The following is a 17,174-nucleotide window of genomic DNA, read 5'->3' as shown; positions in this document are numbered from 1 at the left end:
CAAAAAGTTCAACACCTTTGAAGCTCATTTTAATATGAAAAGCCAATAGTCTACCGAGACGACCATGGAACAAAAGGCATGCAAGTGTTGCCACTCTGTCTATATGTTTCTCTGTGGGCGAGGGTATAATTAATAGTATTGGTAAAAAATAAAACTTTTAAAAAACTTGAAGATTTAAGACCGAAAAAAAAAATCAAACAAAAATAACGTTTGGGAGAAGAGCGTCGCTGTGCTCATTTGAAACCTGGAAACTGACACTGTGTTCAACTGTCATAAAATATTCAAATGCCACTTAGCATGAATAGCGGGTCAAACAATCTGGGATCCTCAAGATGACACCTTGAAACATATCGAATGTCTTTTTATTTTCAAAATAGATGTCGGCGAATACTTCACAGAAGTCGACAGGGATCTAAATACTGGTGAAACTGAAAAATTAACCTAGAAAACATATAAAGTGTTGTTACCGGCTAAAAAGACGATTTTCCTGCGGCACTTAAAAGTATTTACTACCGTATTTGGAGCCGGCTGGGCGACGGTTTTAAATCACGCTCATTCTTGGAAAGGCAGATGCGTCAGAAAGGGTGTATTTTAACCTCAGCGAACAGCCATCAATTATCGATGCCATGGCTGTCCGTACAAAATCGTGGTTATGGTAAAATACAGAAAATTCCCGAGACAGCACGATTTGCCTCACTGCTAATGAAAGCCGTGAAACTGAAACCGCACATCGAATTTTTGGAAGAAATTGCAATGGACTATGGGAATTAAAAACATATCTAAAAATATATCATATGACTAAAAAGTAGGAATACCAAATCTTCATTGAAATGTTTACAACCTAGAATCAGTAAATCATTAATTTAAATCATTAAATTACAGAAAATAGCTACATTACTCAAATCCCAGTTTCTTTACAAATTTTACAAACTGATCAGCCAAATTCACTTATTTTTGAGACTTTCTACGTTAACAGTGTTGATCTATTCGGCTTTGATAGTGCACGAAATATACAACTTATTTTGATAACTCGACGGCGATACATAGATTTTCCCGTGCACCACAAACAGCGTAATGTTTAAACTCGTACAAAACATCTGACAATGGTCTGAGTAAATGACTCTCTTGGTACAATCACGACTGATTCGAAGATTTGGTGAATTTTTGGCCTACAGTATCTAAAGATCCCGCCTAGTTGACACATTGACGGCAACTGAGTTCTTTTTCCATTAAAAACAGTTTCCTTGATTTTTACATCTTGTTCGCAGCCAGTCACCGTGAAACCTCGGTCTTTGTAATGCTTCAATTTTGAGTGGTTCCTCCCGATACGTATAAGGCGATGCGTATCAACTGTTTCCAAGAAGTGACGCCACCGGGTTGTCGAAGTCGTCCGAAGGCCTTCGGTAGTGAACTGTCGTTTCGGCCAGTGTCGTGAACTCTGACACCAGCCGTGTCTCCTGCAGACCGAGGGGCAACATCGGGGAGGAGTTCTCTGTGCTCGATTCTTGGTCCTGAGGCAGTATACTGTTGGAGTTGTACACCTCTTCATCGTCCTGGTTGTCCGTGTTCAGCACCAGGAACTCTGTCCCACTGCCCCTCCTATCGCCTGCCGATATCGAGTCAATGCTCTTGATCCTGTAGACGGGATTGTGGCGCCTTTGACGACATCCTATGCCCAGTACAAAATACACCATGATGCCAACGAGAACGACGCCAAGAGCACCGGCTATGATGCTACTGACTATAGTAGGGATATACGTGTCGTTTTTGGCGCTGTTTGCTCCAGCATCGACTGTAATGGTGCTCGGTACACGGACTGGCTCCTTGGCTACCGTGATTAGTTTACGTTTGTCGATATCGTTATTCTTGGTGAAGGGAACTTCCTCGGTGTCTTCTTGTGTCTGCTGGGTTGATTCAATGCCGTAAGAAGTCGTTTCTGATGTTTGCTGAAAGGTCGTTTCAGTGGTCTGTTCGCTGTATGTACTATACGATGCTGTGGCGTAATCGTCTGTCGTCGTTGAGTCGAACGTCGTCAGCGTGCCGTCCTCCTCCTCCGAAGCACCTTCGGTGGTGATTTCAGTCTCGACTTCAACAGTCGTGTAGTGTTTTTCAGTAGTTGGGACTACAGTCACCTCTACATCGGTTCCTTGGCTTATGATCGATTCCTCAGTGGTGAAACTCCTTGTTGTCCAGTCTGTTGTAAAGTGTTCTATTGTATCGGTTGTTAACTTCAGCAGGTCGGTACTGATGCCGGCTTCCTCGCTCTCGATGGTAAATGAATCGTGTGTACTCAACGGGCACTGAATCTCATCTGTCGGCACGTCTTCCAAGTACTTTCCCTTCCATTCATCGGGCGTTTGGCATGACGGTGGGTCGACAGAGAACACACTGTTTCCAAGTACGACTTCCGGTTCAAATATCAGCCAAGGTTTTGCTTTCGCAGTTTCCAAGAACCCTTTCAGTTGACAGCCGCACGCCCACGGGTTCCCGGACAACAAAACAATCTCGAGATCTGTCACCCCGTCAAAAACATCTGCTGGTAGATATTCAAGCGAGTTATTTCTCAGTGAAAGGCCTTTCATTCGCACTAAACCATTAAGTGTCGAGCTTTCAATGTGATCCAGGGACGCACTGTCGAGGAATAGATATTCTAGGGAGGACAGAGGTAGGAAAGGATAGGTCTGGAGTTGTGACAGGCCATTTCTAGAGAATGACAAAACTTTTAGATTCAAGAGACTCTGAAGAGACTCGGTTGGTATGTTTTCAAATTTGTTATCGGTAAAGTCGATTTTGGACAACATATATGTACCTGAAAATGCATCAATATCTACCTCCACTAATCGATTCCGGTTGAGGGACAGAGTAGATAATTTGTCCAGTCCTCCCAATTCCCCACTTTCAAGGTTTACAAGTTCATTACCATCGAGCATTAACACTTTAAGATTATTCATCCCGCGAAAGGCATTTGTGAACAATTCTTTTATCCGGTTGTTTCTGAGATCCAGGGTCCTAAGTTTGGTGAGGGTCTGGAGACCATAGGAAGGGACGGAGGTTAATCTGTTTCCCGTCAATATGAGTTCTTCAAGTTCCGTCAGGTTTTGCAGAGGATCAGATGGCAAAGTCTCAAATTGATTGCTCCCTAGGTCAAGATGTCGTATGTGCCAAGTACCCCTGAACACCTGGTCATTCAATTCTCGAATGCCGTTCATCGCTAGGGAAAGATTTCTGATCGACGGCAAATTTTGGAGGAAACTCCCGATAACCGACAACTTGTTGTTTGACAGGGTCAGCCGCGATAGCGTTGGTAAACTCATAAACGCGTTATCCTCTATGGAGCTGATATTGGTGCCATTGAGGTTCAGGGTCTGCATGTCGGAAAAGTTTGCCAGGCAAGTCTCCGAAATAACAGCGAGAGTGTTTCCAGACAGCGACAGGGTCTTTGTATCGACAGGAATTCCCGCTGGGATGCTTGTGTATCCTCCGTTGACGCAATCGACATCTTTAGCGCGTCTGTTACAAGCACAACCATCTGGGCAGGATGCCGCGTATCTTCTGACGATCACGAGTACTGCAGCTATCCTGACAAAGAAAACAAACATTTCGCTCCTTGGAAGTGTCGCAGATTTTATGTTGAGTCAGTCAGAAAAACTTCTTCCATCCTTTTGTCGCGGACTTGTCGTTCAATTCAGGTGGCATACCGCACACTGTTTTCCTCCCACACCGGATTGTCACTGATGGCGCTTCGCAAGGTCTGATAGATCTAATACCAGGGGATAACACAGCATGACTCCATCGAGATCAGAAGATTAATCGACTCCGCTGGGTCTGCAAGGAATGAAATAGGCATCAACTGCATTAGTTGGCCAACTACGTATGTGACAGGAATACAGAAACACGCCCTATACAAAGATATAAAGACATGTCAAACGGTAGAAATTTCGGAAATAGAATGGTGGTTTAGAGAGAAAGCATTCAGTTCCACATATAATGACTCTCTTTTTCTCTTCTTGATTGTTAATCGAGATTTTCAAGTGGATTCAAGTGCGGTGTCTGGGAGCTTTGTACGTGCTCGATAAATTTTCCTCCCTTCTTTACGTAGACAAGAAAAGCGAGATCGGCTGACACGTATTTGGTACGGGCAAACTCCTTATCGTCAGACGTTAACCTAAAAATGAATTACGTAGCTCATAAAGCATGATGCTGTCAGAGGACCCTAGTTCTCCATGGATAGCGCAAATAGAACCGGGGCTAGATCAAGATTTTAAAAGAAAGTGCATGACGTTAAGCATTACGTTAAGATATTACCATTGACAAGTCTTGAATCAATTTTAGATAATTTCTTTCCTGGTATTCTCATAGCACGTTTGAAGTTGGAATGGCTTAATCTTAGAATGTATGCGTTTTCCTGAGTTTTTGTTGATTTCAAGAAATTTTAGTGAAGCCCCCCCCCCCCTCTATTACTCCTTTTCACGAAGCTCTTCTCCAAGAATTCCAATATATTTTCAATCAAGTCAAATTTCATAGAGCTGTACATATTAAAAAAGCCATTACGATTCGAGATCCCAGAGAAAGTGTCTTGTGCGCATGAGATGTTTTGTCTGCGCCAGGGACAAATTCGTAATTTTGCTTTTGAATATAATATGGACACGAAGGGCGCCATGTTTGGTCACGAGAAAAGGGTCCTAAGGCTATATCTATGACTTTCACCGAATCTTGAATACTCTAACACACAGCGTTGTTGTAGTATGTCTGCAAATGGATGATAAACTTGGTTGTATCATTAATCATGATACAAGATATAGATAGCTGTTCTATTAGATGCGAAATAACGAACGCTTTATGTAATAGAAGATAATAGAAGGACACTCGGGGAAGCCAAACCTTTTATCGATAGAGCAATAAAACCTGCAGACACAGTATATGAAAATAATAAACAAGTTACAAAATGGACGATAGGAGGTTAAGTATTTATACTACCTCTTTGATACCAAAATTGATACTTCCAGTCTGATATACTATAATGTGATTTTTTAATTTTTATCCTTTTCCTCGAAAATTACTTTTATTGGTTTTCATAGTTTCCATAACATTTTATAACATTTAATGTTTGACCCTTTGTGTGTTATGTATAAATTTCCTCCCCGTGTCCAGCTTGTAAACACTGCCTGTAGTGCTTAGTTGACGAGTGATTTTATTTTTGCATCCACATTCATCTTTACCCGATATTGAAATGTAGATTGTGAGTTCTAGGATCGCCCACAACTTGAACCTTACGCAATTTATCAGGCTTGCGAGTGATTTGGGCAATCGTTACTGGTCAGATGCAGTGTCGCAATTATAGGAAAGGAAGAAATGTGATTTTTGCAAGCGAATGGTTCAAACACGATATATGGACCGGAATATAATATCAACATAATATGCACGATTAAAATACTGCCGCCATTCCCCGCAAAAGCTGAAATTACCAATGATAACGCGCGTATTGAGAACACAATTCTCATCATTGAATTATTCGATTTTATTTGTACTAGAATTCTCATGGAGAGCAACACACATAGCTGCTGGTTAAAGAATGGCAAATGTAAAACAATGCAATACAATACATAATAAGTTAACGTACATCATTTATTGATCAGATGTGTTTACTATAGTATGGTTACTCAGACCTTATCCTTCTACACTTTAAAAGCATCAGGCATATAACGAAATCCGGAATAATATATTTTAAGGGAACAACTCGTCGACCTAGTTTTTTCTATTTTCACTGCGCACTTGCCGTATTTTAGACCAACACGTGAAAATGAAAATTATCAGACGAATACGCTTAATTGTGACATGGTCACGCACGACGCAAATTGGATGATAAATGCCCATTGCATGATAAATGCCAATTAAAGATGGCAAGATGCGACAAAAACAATCAGGAATATTGTCAAAAAAACAGGACTTTGTACACACTGCCCTTGAAAGTCTTAGCATTTTTCTCTAGGATACAGGAATAATCCCACATCCACGCAGCTAAAGTAGAACGCTTACTATCAGGCAATTCTGCCCAGCTTACATCATTCCCCATGGGATTTTCTACTGCTCAAATATCTTGATAAATGTGTTAGTCTTCCCTAATCTCGTTGAGGCACGACTTGTGTTGTCCATTGAAACAAACAGTATTTGCCTTTTTCCTTCACTACGGCATCATTTTCACTTTAATCCCTAAAAAGGCTAGCAATCTGTGGTCGAATTTCATTTCTCGGGTCTGATCATTTTAGATTTGATTAGAAAGGTTCTAGCGTATTCGAGATAAGAGAACGGAGTGCAGATCTGAGCCGATATCTGGCCTATCAGAGTACGGGATATATCGATTTGCCGTTTGGGTTGCTGTGTACTTACCGCCCCTAGGGCACCGTCTTGAAAAATATGTGAGTCGGCTTCAGGTTGTGACACATGAACGAAAAACAACTATGCTATTTGAAAAGCAGCCACACAGAATTCTTCGCCGTCCAGACGGGAAATGTCATCGAAGATAACGCCAATAAACACTATTTACGACAAGGTCGTATTAAACCCGTGATAAGAAAATCAATTAAAAACTATTGAAGGGGAATAATGATGTATTCCAATTAACATGAATATAATTGTATAATTTACACCCAGAACAGCACTTTCACTAAAAGCTCGGTGATTGACAAAACCCAAGTCGTCCATCTCCTTCATGGTACCGCAATAAATCGTACAGAAACCTTTACATGTATTACGATGCATAAATTAATTTCACAGTCGCCTTTTTTATTATTTTCATTTGCACCAGTATTTCGCAAGGGCCTCGGTAAACAGTAAATGTTTGTCAGTTTGTACCGGGAAAAACAAAATTCTCGGGGGGAAAGGTTTATCGCTTGTAGTTTGGCGTATTTGATGGCGCCACGATCGCAAGAATATTTTCTTGGTCGTTAGTTAAAGTAAATTATTAAGCTAAGCGCATGTTAATGGGCCTAGTTCCACGAGACGCCTACCTTTCGAACTTTTCAATTTCTATATCCGTCGCTGAGAGGCCAAACTGAATCATGTGCACTTGTGTCGAAAGCTATTTACTCGACGAGCTTTATACATGATTAGCAGACCCCCATTGGAACTGACCGTGCGGGGCAGTCATGAGTAGTTGATGGCTTAGATGTAATACCACGAGGCTGTTGAATTTCGAATGGGAAATCCGCTGCGAGATGGCCGCGGTTCAGCGTTTGATTGAAAAGTGCAGTAATCCACCGAGATATGTCTGCCTCAGCCTTGAAACGCAGAACAAAGATATCAATTTGGTGTGTGCACATTGCCTTAATGGCTCTCAAATATTCTACAAGATTACGGAATCGCCGGTGGGCAACTCTCTGCCAACATTGCGTACCCATCAAGATTCATGTTCACAACAGGCTGCAATCGCTCGAAGCACAAGCCGTTTTTTTCTGTTAAATTTTGTCGTCCAAATGCAATTGCCTTATTCCTTGCGATCGTTTTCATCTCCAATATTCCCAATCAGACATTTGAACATACATAATGGGTTCGGAAAGGTCTCCTTCCTGCGTAGGAGAGTCAGAAATCCACTTTAAAATGCATAGTATGCTGTGTGGCGAGCGTATTTACGGTAAACCTCGGGGCAATTGCAGCAATTTTTCATGATTGATGGAAAAAAGACTCAAAGACTCTAAGTCAGAATCTTCTCGATGTAAATGTTTACAGTCGCTTCGGGGTGACTGCACTACTTTCAATTCCTTGCAATTCAACCTTATTAGCAATCCCCCTTCTCGTTTGTTACTGCCGTGACAACATGCATGCCGTTTTGGGGAGCATTTCATGAATAAAACTTATCACTACCTTACTCGAAAAATATCCGTATCGACCAATATGACAGATATCTGCCCTCTGGAGGAGAGGGACGTGTGTCACTTCCGAATATAGATTGAGCAATGACCCGTCAGCCCCACTTTCCCATTTCAATTACATTCTGGCTTGTGTGCCCTCGGAGAAGAGCAGAGTTCTCCTTTAAATAATTGCAAAGTTATAAACTGATTACATCTGCGGCAAGTGAATGGGTTATCGTAAAGGAGTGATTACGTTGTCGTAAAGCAGTGATTTCGTTGTATTGAATGCGGACTAGATGTCATCAATCAAGCGTCGAAGTTAATAGTGGGATTAGAAATTAAGTCGCAGCAGACGTGTATCAGTCGATATAGCGAGTCATAATACAAAAGCGGCTCTTAAAGGGATTACAAGCCGCATCAGAATGAGCGCAGCGGAAAACAAACCGCCGAAATTACTCCTGCCCTCAGCTTGTCATCACGCAAAACCAGAGCGGGTAATTGGCATCGCTCATGCAGTAAATTAAAACCGCAAAGAAGCATCAAAGATTTGTTTTCCAGCATATTCGAGTTAATCAAAATTATTTGAAACTCTGTGATGTCAGGTCTTGCGTGATATTTACCCCTCCCTGATAAAGATATCTGAGCTAAGGGGACATGTCAAATATCTTGAAGACATTAAGGTAGTAGCCGCATCGAAATCGAATGACTAAAAATTTGTACTGAAACTTTCCGTAAGACAACTTTAAATCGTTGTCTTTAGAAATTAAGAAAAGAAATTAGGGGCCACTGTGCGAAATTTGGCGCTACAGAGAAAAAAATTACCCAATGTTTCCTTGTACTGAAATTCAAAATGGCCGCCATACCTATGTAAACACTATGAGTGACAATTAAATCTTCAATTTTCACACAAATACTTCGTTGAAAGCTATACTTACTCCATGAGCTTCAAAATGAGCCCCCATAAGTGATAGACTAAAAAGGTATCGTAAAACTTCGAGAGTCCGGATACCTGTCCCTGAGACGCATACTACCTCAACTCAGTATACTATGACGTCACAATGAATAAAATCTCTGCCGTGTAAATTCAGCTTACTGACGATCGCATCTCCTTTCAAGATGTTGTATTCGTGGACAGGTTCTTGACATTTGAATACAATCACGCTTGAACGCATTGACGATGATACACTAAGTCTTCTTACAGATTGAACGATTAGACTTCTAAGGTTTCTCGACTTGAAACCGACATAATGAACGGTCACCTCATTCAGTAGGGTCATGAACGTGTGGCCCCCATACTTGAACAATACATCTTGTGAACTTGTCCACGATATTAGTTGCATTGTGATAACAGATTTGAAGTTCGCATTTCAGGTAGTACGTGCCTCGAAATTGAAAGACCTTGAACTTTGCTCAAACTTTCCTCGACGAAGCTCTCAAACATTCTCCTAGAGGGGGTCACCTTGCAAAATTTGGAACTAGCCAAACAAATTATATAATTTTTAAGCTTACCGATGAAATTCAAAATGGCCGCCATCCCTGTTTTAACTCAATAGGGAAAATACAATTTTTGATTTTTCACAAAATTAAGCTCATAAACTTTACTAACACCAAGTTCAAAATGAGCCACCACAAGCAATAGACCCAAAAAAGCATGTAAAATCTGAGTGGCTGAGTATCCCCGAGGCGCGTTCAACCTTACGGTGCAGCCCGCAATATCCATGGTGATACAATAGAACATTCCCTGAAAATAGGAATGAGCCCCTGAGATGGCTCAGAGAAACATTGTATGACTCTCGTCCGTCTACAGTGAATTGAATGGGACCGATCCTAATTACACAGATGTCTATATCTCTTTTACAACCACAGGACCTGTAATCGTGTTTTGCACTTTTTTGGTTTCATGTGTCACCTGAAGGGGATTTTTGCCTTCTCCCATATGCAAGGCGAAGTGATCGCTAGCCCGCAGATGCACAGCTTAAGTGTCAACGAGATAATACACGTCAACCACAGTCTGTTTGCATGTCCAATGGTTGGTATCATGATGCCAACATACTCTAGTCAGAACACAGGGCACTGCAGGCATTATTCGACGAGAAGTTATGAACATGATCAATAAATGCCATGTATGAAACTTTTTTCATTATACAAGCCTTACCTGTGTCGCGTGTATGCCTATTATTTTACCCTCGCTATCTCTGTATAGTATTTCAAGAAAACAGTCCATATCTGCTAATTGCCCTCCCTAATCACCTTCATTAATTTCTTCTACCGATCACCAATTCAAAGCGGGGGCATGTCGCCCGGACCAAATAGCTATATATAGTTAGCAGCTCATAAAGTAAATTTTATGAGCGACACAGGTGAGGCTTGTGTAATAAAAACAAGTTTAATAAATGACATTTATTGTTCATATTCATAACTTCCAGACGAATAATGCCTGCAGTACCCTGTGGTCAGAAGACTATGATACTTATCATCGAAACACCGATTAATTGAATTCTGTGCACATTTACCATGGTTTAAAAACAACCTCTTAATTGCAACTCACTGATTTTCACTCGCGCCATCAAAAAGTGCGCCGATACATTTGAACAAATATCAAACCATGTAAAAGGACATGCTGCTACCGACGCCATAGTATGCAAATAGATTGCGCGAGACATTTCTCACGCGCCCAAGTGGTGACCTACGCCCGTGAAAGCTGTCAATCACATAATGTTATGACAGGTTTTTTGTTATCTCCGAGGTATTGTTAATGAAACTTTAGATATGTAATGTAATAGCCAGCCATCTATCATCAGCTACGTCAGGTACGCACAGTAAGCGACCCGTTTTTGTTTTTCAATAAATGTGTGGGCTACAAGAAACGGTATGTACCTGGGTTTTAAGGTGATGCACGCGTCGAAACTAAAACTTCCCTCAAGGAAATCATCCATTCTCTTTCAAAATCAAGATAGAATATCCGGGGTTACTGTACGAATTTTAGTTTTAGAGTGACAAATGGCCTATCATATATCGACATTTGAAAATTCAAAATGGCCGTCATATGTGTCTTAACTCTATGGGAAAATAGAAGTTTGGATTTTCAAAAAATAAGGTGAAAACTTGATATAGACTAAGAAGTTCAAAATGAACCCGGGCAAAAAGTAGACCAGAGAATATTGTAAAAATTTAGAATCCGAAAATCTATCCCCGAGGTGCATTCTACCTAATATGCTAATTTTTTTTTAGAATTCTCCGAAAATGAGAAAAATGATAGAGCAAGCGTACACGCTGAAGGCAAATTACGTCTCGGAAATAGATTATCTGACTCTCATCACTTCTTGTCTCATCTGCAGATTCTGTGGATACTTCCTTGAAACCTGAACACAGATTAATCTTTCATTGTCTTCCTTTTTTCGTTGAAAATCGACTCGACAATTCACGTTAACATGGAGAACGGCGGCCATTTTTTGAATTTCAAGTACACATAATATTTAAGGTAATTTGCTCTCCTAATCAAAAATGTATATATCGAACTTGGCTGTTTATTCTTGATTGTGAAATACAATAATTTGAAGTTTCCTAAGAGCTAATTATCAGCAAAACTGTGTTTGAGGTGCACATAATTTTTATGGGGTCGTTTTCAGGTAAAAGTGATCTACGAGAACGGTATCTCGCCTCACTGTTGAACAGTCTGAGTGTTTTGTATGGATGACATGCGCAATCAATAACTAAAAGCGGAAACTTAACTAGATTTTGAAAAATTCATACGGAATTATACCCTCACAAAACACTGAAACGGATACGTTTAATTTTCTGTGGATCATCACTCGAGAGCCAGTGTGATCCCATTTAAATAAACCTGGAATTCTGGTTACTTTTTCAAAATCAACTGTGAGAATGTAACTTAGTGGGTTCGAAACTCTAGTCATTTTATCAACCTGACAGCTTTCATTAGAATACGGAATGGTCAGGCTTTCTCTGTCATCAAACTTTATTATCCAAATGCTTACATTAACTCGAAGATATTCCAAAGCCTCACGAATAAGTCAGCATTTTAAGACATTAACTTTATAAGCCTGTGAAAATGAAGCTAGCCTATTCAAACGGCAAAACTTGGACGTACGCACGCGTGGTGGCAACGATCACCCATTGCTTCCATGGAAAATGACATTTAGTTTTATACACAGATGGCGCCAAAACATTAACAGAATACTCAAACAGCGATTATCATTTACATCTTGTCTGATAATTTTAGCCGTGATTTTTTAAGGTCACTATACAAGAAATGATTGGCAGGGGCCTTTTTACTTCTGTGATTGAGAGTAACCTCCGCCACCGAGATATCTGCGTACTCAGTATCACTACTGCATCAAAATTGCTTTCATATCGTTAAAGTGATGGTTGCATACAACACCGGGGAGAAGTTTGACGGAAACCCCGCTCGACTCCTAATCACCCCCGAGAGGACTTTCTGCAAATACGGAGTACGCGGTATATATGTATTGCAGGTCGTGACCTCTACCCCGGGCGATGTAGGGGTCAAGGAGATGGATGGGAGACAGGATACAAACGTGTGCTCAGGAGAAGACGTGTCATCAATCACAGTCTAGGATCCGGCGTTTCTGTGTCGCAAAACCTCTGGATACAGAAACGCCGGGAGAGATCCTACACTGCATCCGTCATGATCTCTTATTAATATCTTGTGTCTGAAGTAAACAGCAACCAAACTTCGATAAAATGAAACCACTGTGCATAACAGAAGCTAACCTATCCGCTGCACAACTTGAATATCTGAGTACGGCTTCTCTGTTGCACGGTGCTGGCTTCTGTCTGGAGGGGCGCTGGATACACTGTCGCACTTTACAGCGAAAGTTAACGAGGGATAACAACTGTATCTTTCGGGTTTGGGTTTTGTCTTTCGTTTTGGAGGATGAGGCAACTTTGCGTAGCCTCATCAGGGACATTTTGAAAGCCAACGGCTACTTTTTTCATAAAGCAAACTCTAAAGAAATGATTATATGTAAGTTTATTTCGGAATTTAGATGGTAAAGACGGTGTCAAGAATAAGGTGTCGTCAAGCAAATATTTCTAAACTTTATATGGATCAAAATATTCCATTAATTAACTCATTTTATGGGAACCTTTTTTTAAAAAACTAACCCTATGTTTAAATTGAAGGTCAAAAACTCCATCACTTGTTTGAAGTTAATGATAAGTGGTAACTTCAATCTCTATGTCAAAAATTCGCGTTGGCTCATATCTTGATGTTCAAAGTCTGATGACACAATTCTCACCGATACTTGCAATAATGAATCTGTCTCTGATATCTTTTTGGGAGAAACTTTGAAATTTTACCAGAAAGGACACAGTCAAGTCAATTTGCCTGGTGTTGAATAGTGCCAATTGTTGTACATTCATACTTCGAAGATGCCATTTTACAGACAGAGCTCAAAGTATATACAGTCGTTTGTCAATTGGTAAGATAGTATAGATGAATACACACGGATGTACTTACGGTGTCACACCTACCTAATAGATGCTTCAGTCACGTGTGTCATTTATGAAAAATGTTCTGCTGGTGATATTTTATGGAGAGAATTACAGCCTACAATAACATTTCAAGAACAAGAATAGCTGATTATGCTCTTGTAATAATTTTGAATCATCGAGTGATAGATTTTTTTCTTGTAAACAGTGTGCTGTATCCTGCTTTGTTCGTTGTCTTTGCGGTCTGTAAACGCGTGGAATCCTCTTGTCATGGAAATGAAAATGGCTTGTGTTCGCTTGATCGATGTCCCTGTTACTGTTCTGACTGAAAGTCCAATCGACGACATGTACACGATGAATCCAAACGACGACACGATTTATCCTGGGCGCTGTGTGTTTCATCTGTGTTTCAAACAAGGATTTCAACAGTGTGTAGTTTTGCATAGTAAAACCCCCAGTATCAAGTTGCAAAACGCGCCTTTTAAATCAGACAAGTTTTGCAGGCACGGCAGGTTGAAAGGGAAAGGACAAATCTCTCGTTAGCTGAGAAAAAAAGACTAGTCATAATGGAATACAAGAACGAATCATGGAAGATGTTAGCACCCCGGCTGTGATGTTACATTAACTGTTACTCAGCACTTTGGGCTAATGTGTGAACAAATGACTTTGTCGAGATCGGATCTCTCCGTACTGGGCAAAACTCCATCACATTCGCACTTTAGCACCGACGACGTGTGTAGATCGTCAGCTTGTTGTGCTGAGAAGACCGCCATGAGACCAGTTAAAAGTTTATTCGGATTCATGTCACGTGTGTTGCCAGATTATCGCGTTCGGCCCCTGATTGTTATAAAGTTTACGTTCTTTTAGGGTTTCGCAAACTATCACACAAAATTTATCTCTTAATTCGATATTTTCACCTTTCTCTCAAGTGTATGTTCGTGCATTCAGTCTACATTTGTGTCAATGAATGGAGTTTCTGAGGTAACAGCGCCATTGAAAGCCTTGGAAATTCATGGAAAATTCCGTTACTTCTGGGCAAAGTAGCCATAACTTCGTACGTATGTTAGGTACATTCGTTCATTTTCCTCACTATATCAATCACCGCCTGACAAGACTGCTCGTAAAATACAGGCAGGTAATTTCTCTAGCTATTCCGATGGCCTATAGCCGCCTATAGCTAACGCCCAAGACCTACTGTCAGGAAACTCAATACCAACGCCCACTCTGCCGTGAATGTTCCACTGATTCGTACCGCGCATTAAAAACCATGTGGAAAGGCAATCGCACGCACACACCATGTCTAGTCTCTCTTGGGCCTGAGAAATCACCAAGCGTGGATGAATGGAAGTGTCAATGACGCAGACTTTTTTACATCCGCTCTGAAGGATTTCAACACCTACACAGATTCATTTCGCGCACTTGAGGGGAACTTAGATTTTCTTAGGTTCAGAAGGGAAATATATAATATGTGCGATATATGATATGTCATTTCTCCTTTGTACCATGATATCGTGTGCAAAAAAGTTTATCAGACGTTCCATTTTGTTGGCAGATTACCGTTTGCTTGCCTTTAAGTGCAGAGACGCCAAAAAGAGCTTTACTTTTTAATTACTTTTCATGAAGTAAGCTAAGACTAATTATGAATGTATCCACTCATTGTTTCCGCTTTTATGTAGGAATTCAGTCTGTGGAATAAATTCACAGAAGAAATTGACGAAATTGCGCAAGAACTTTAAGTTTTACGGTACGTTTATGATCTACCGCCTGCTGGGGACATTTTGAAGCTTGTGGAGTGAATAAAGTTTTCACCGGCTTATCTTCATCGGTAAATTTTCAGTAATTTGTTTCCAAAGTACCAAAATTTTCACGGTTACTCCTGATTTTTATGCTTGTTTTGAAAGAGAATTTGACGAAAGTTTCCTTTAGAAAAGTTCAAACAAAGGTTTAAGTCTCTCACTTTCGAGGCGCATACTACCTTAAACAAACAACTAAAGTGCACGGCTTGTTAATTTAACTTACTCCTTAAACGCAAGAAACACGTGTTGAATAACATTTTACACCATTTCAAAAAATGAAACTTCATCTGCAAATTTAGGAATGATACGGAACCTCGAACTATCATGTGACGTATAGAAGGTACAATCAGCTTTGCAAGTTTCTATATATAAAGCAATGCTTAAGATTTGTAACTGAAAAGTATGATCAATGGTTGCACTGGCACCGAATCTTGAAAAGTCGAGATCATCAATATCATCAATGTTCAATGAAAAGCGCAATGGTAGTCCGTGTTTAAAACCTGCTTATACGCATTCAACATTCAACATTACTCTTGTAGAAATCAAGAGAGCAGTGGTATTGCAATTTGCAGAAAATTTATTTAAATATACTTTATTAATTGTGTTAAATAGTTTTCACTTTTTATAATATGTTTATCGTCTTGTTCAGAAAAACAAGTAGCTATCTTTTCTCGTTTTATCACTATAGTTTATTGATGCTTCAAAGCATGTAGCCTTGCAAATATAACGCAGTGTGTACAGTATATTATGTTCTTGTTGATAAATGAACTGGCGTCCTTAAAAAAGTGTAAGTACGAGAGGGTGATGGCCATTGGTAAACCGTTTACTGCAATCGATAGCAGGGTAAGGTGTGTAAAAAACCGTGTCTTGGATTTTTGATAATCCGCTTTGTTTTTGCATAATTAGCTTTGAAAGTGAGAAGTGGTGGATTCTGAATAAATTAACGGCTTTTGTCCACGTTTGTCACGATATCTTTTGTTTTCGGAACATTATCGCAATTCTGAGACATAGTTTTGTAGAAACAGTCACTAACTACAACCTGTGCAAAGATAAGGCTAATCCGTCAACGCGGCGCCAAGTTACACTCTCCAGAAGTTGCGATACATTGCCAAAAACGGAACGAGTAAATCGCAGAAATGTGTACGCGATCCTTCGAGTCGCACAAAGTCCGCTAAAATTCCGGCTCGCTCACATTTTCGGTGGAAATTCCCAGCCCATAATGAAGTACAGGACTTTTTACACAATTGTCTGAATTTGTGGTATGAATGAAATTATACATGACGTGAAAATTGGAAGAAAATGAACACTGAAACGGTCAGTTCGCGGCGTAAGCGTTATGCTTTATTTACACAACTGTCATTCTGAGCTACTATCTGGGGATAATCTTCTTGCTAAATACAAACTAGCGTATTAACTGTGCACTGTAGTGCACCAGTTCAAATTTGATTATCAAGCGAAGAAATGGCTGGCTGCATATATACTTCGTAAAATTATGTGAGTTTGCATGCCAAGTCCGATGACATTGTGTTTTCCTCTCTTTTGGTTGCGCAATCGTCACCGCGTTTTCAGCTTCCTGCCCGGAGAGAGACACGTGACAATGAATTTACAATGTGGTACATACCGACAAAGACGAATTCATTCAGACGCCGTGTTGCGTACGTTAGCTTTTACGTTCCGTACTGCATGTTGAAGTACGACCACAGTCCGCCTTGAACATGGCATGGAGCTAAAAACGGACAGCTACATGAACGCGGTTTCCGACCTCAGAAGCACCAGTGCCGGGCTAACTTTGTGTTGTACCATGTTAGAACCCATCGTTAGGCATAACTATATAAATATAACACCTGACAATATCTGGTATCTAAAACGATTTCCTAATAGAAAGATAAAAAGTTGGCGAAAAACTGAAATAAATAGATTCTGACACGAAACTTGAACAATTCTAAAAGCGACTTGTTTTGGCTTCGCGAGTGCCATGGAGGCGAGTACCTAAAACAGATGTGAATCTGTGACCACGCTGATATTAAACTGAATGCGTCATTCTAAAATCGCGACGGTC

The 17,174-nt window shown here is 40.3% G+C and overlaps 1 protein-coding gene across 1 annotated transcript in view; it reads right to left on the bottom strand.

Moving 5' to 3' along the window:
* Positions 1–346: 346 nt before the first annotated feature.
* LOC139140357 (carboxypeptidase N subunit 2-like) overlaps positions 347–17,174 on the bottom strand; it is a 32,718-nt gene continuing 15,890 nt past the window's right edge. Inside the window, exon 2 of the mRNA XM_070709559.1 lies at positions 347–3,825. Coding sequence (XP_070565660.1) covers positions 1,347–3,599 — 2,253 coding nt within the window. The 5' untranslated portion in view covers positions 3,600–3,825 and the 3' untranslated portion in view covers positions 347–1,346. The remainder of the gene's footprint in view (positions 3,826–17,174) is intronic.

Source organism: Ptychodera flava, chromosome 9, assembly GCF_041260155.1.
Source record: "Ptychodera flava strain L36383 chromosome 9, AS_Pfla_20210202, whole genome shotgun sequence".
NCBI lineage: Eukaryota > Metazoa > Hemichordata > Enteropneusta > Ptychoderidae > Ptychodera > Ptychodera flava.
The sequence above is the reverse complement of the archived record's forward strand: the minus strand, read 5'-3'. Positions and strand labels throughout refer to the sequence as shown.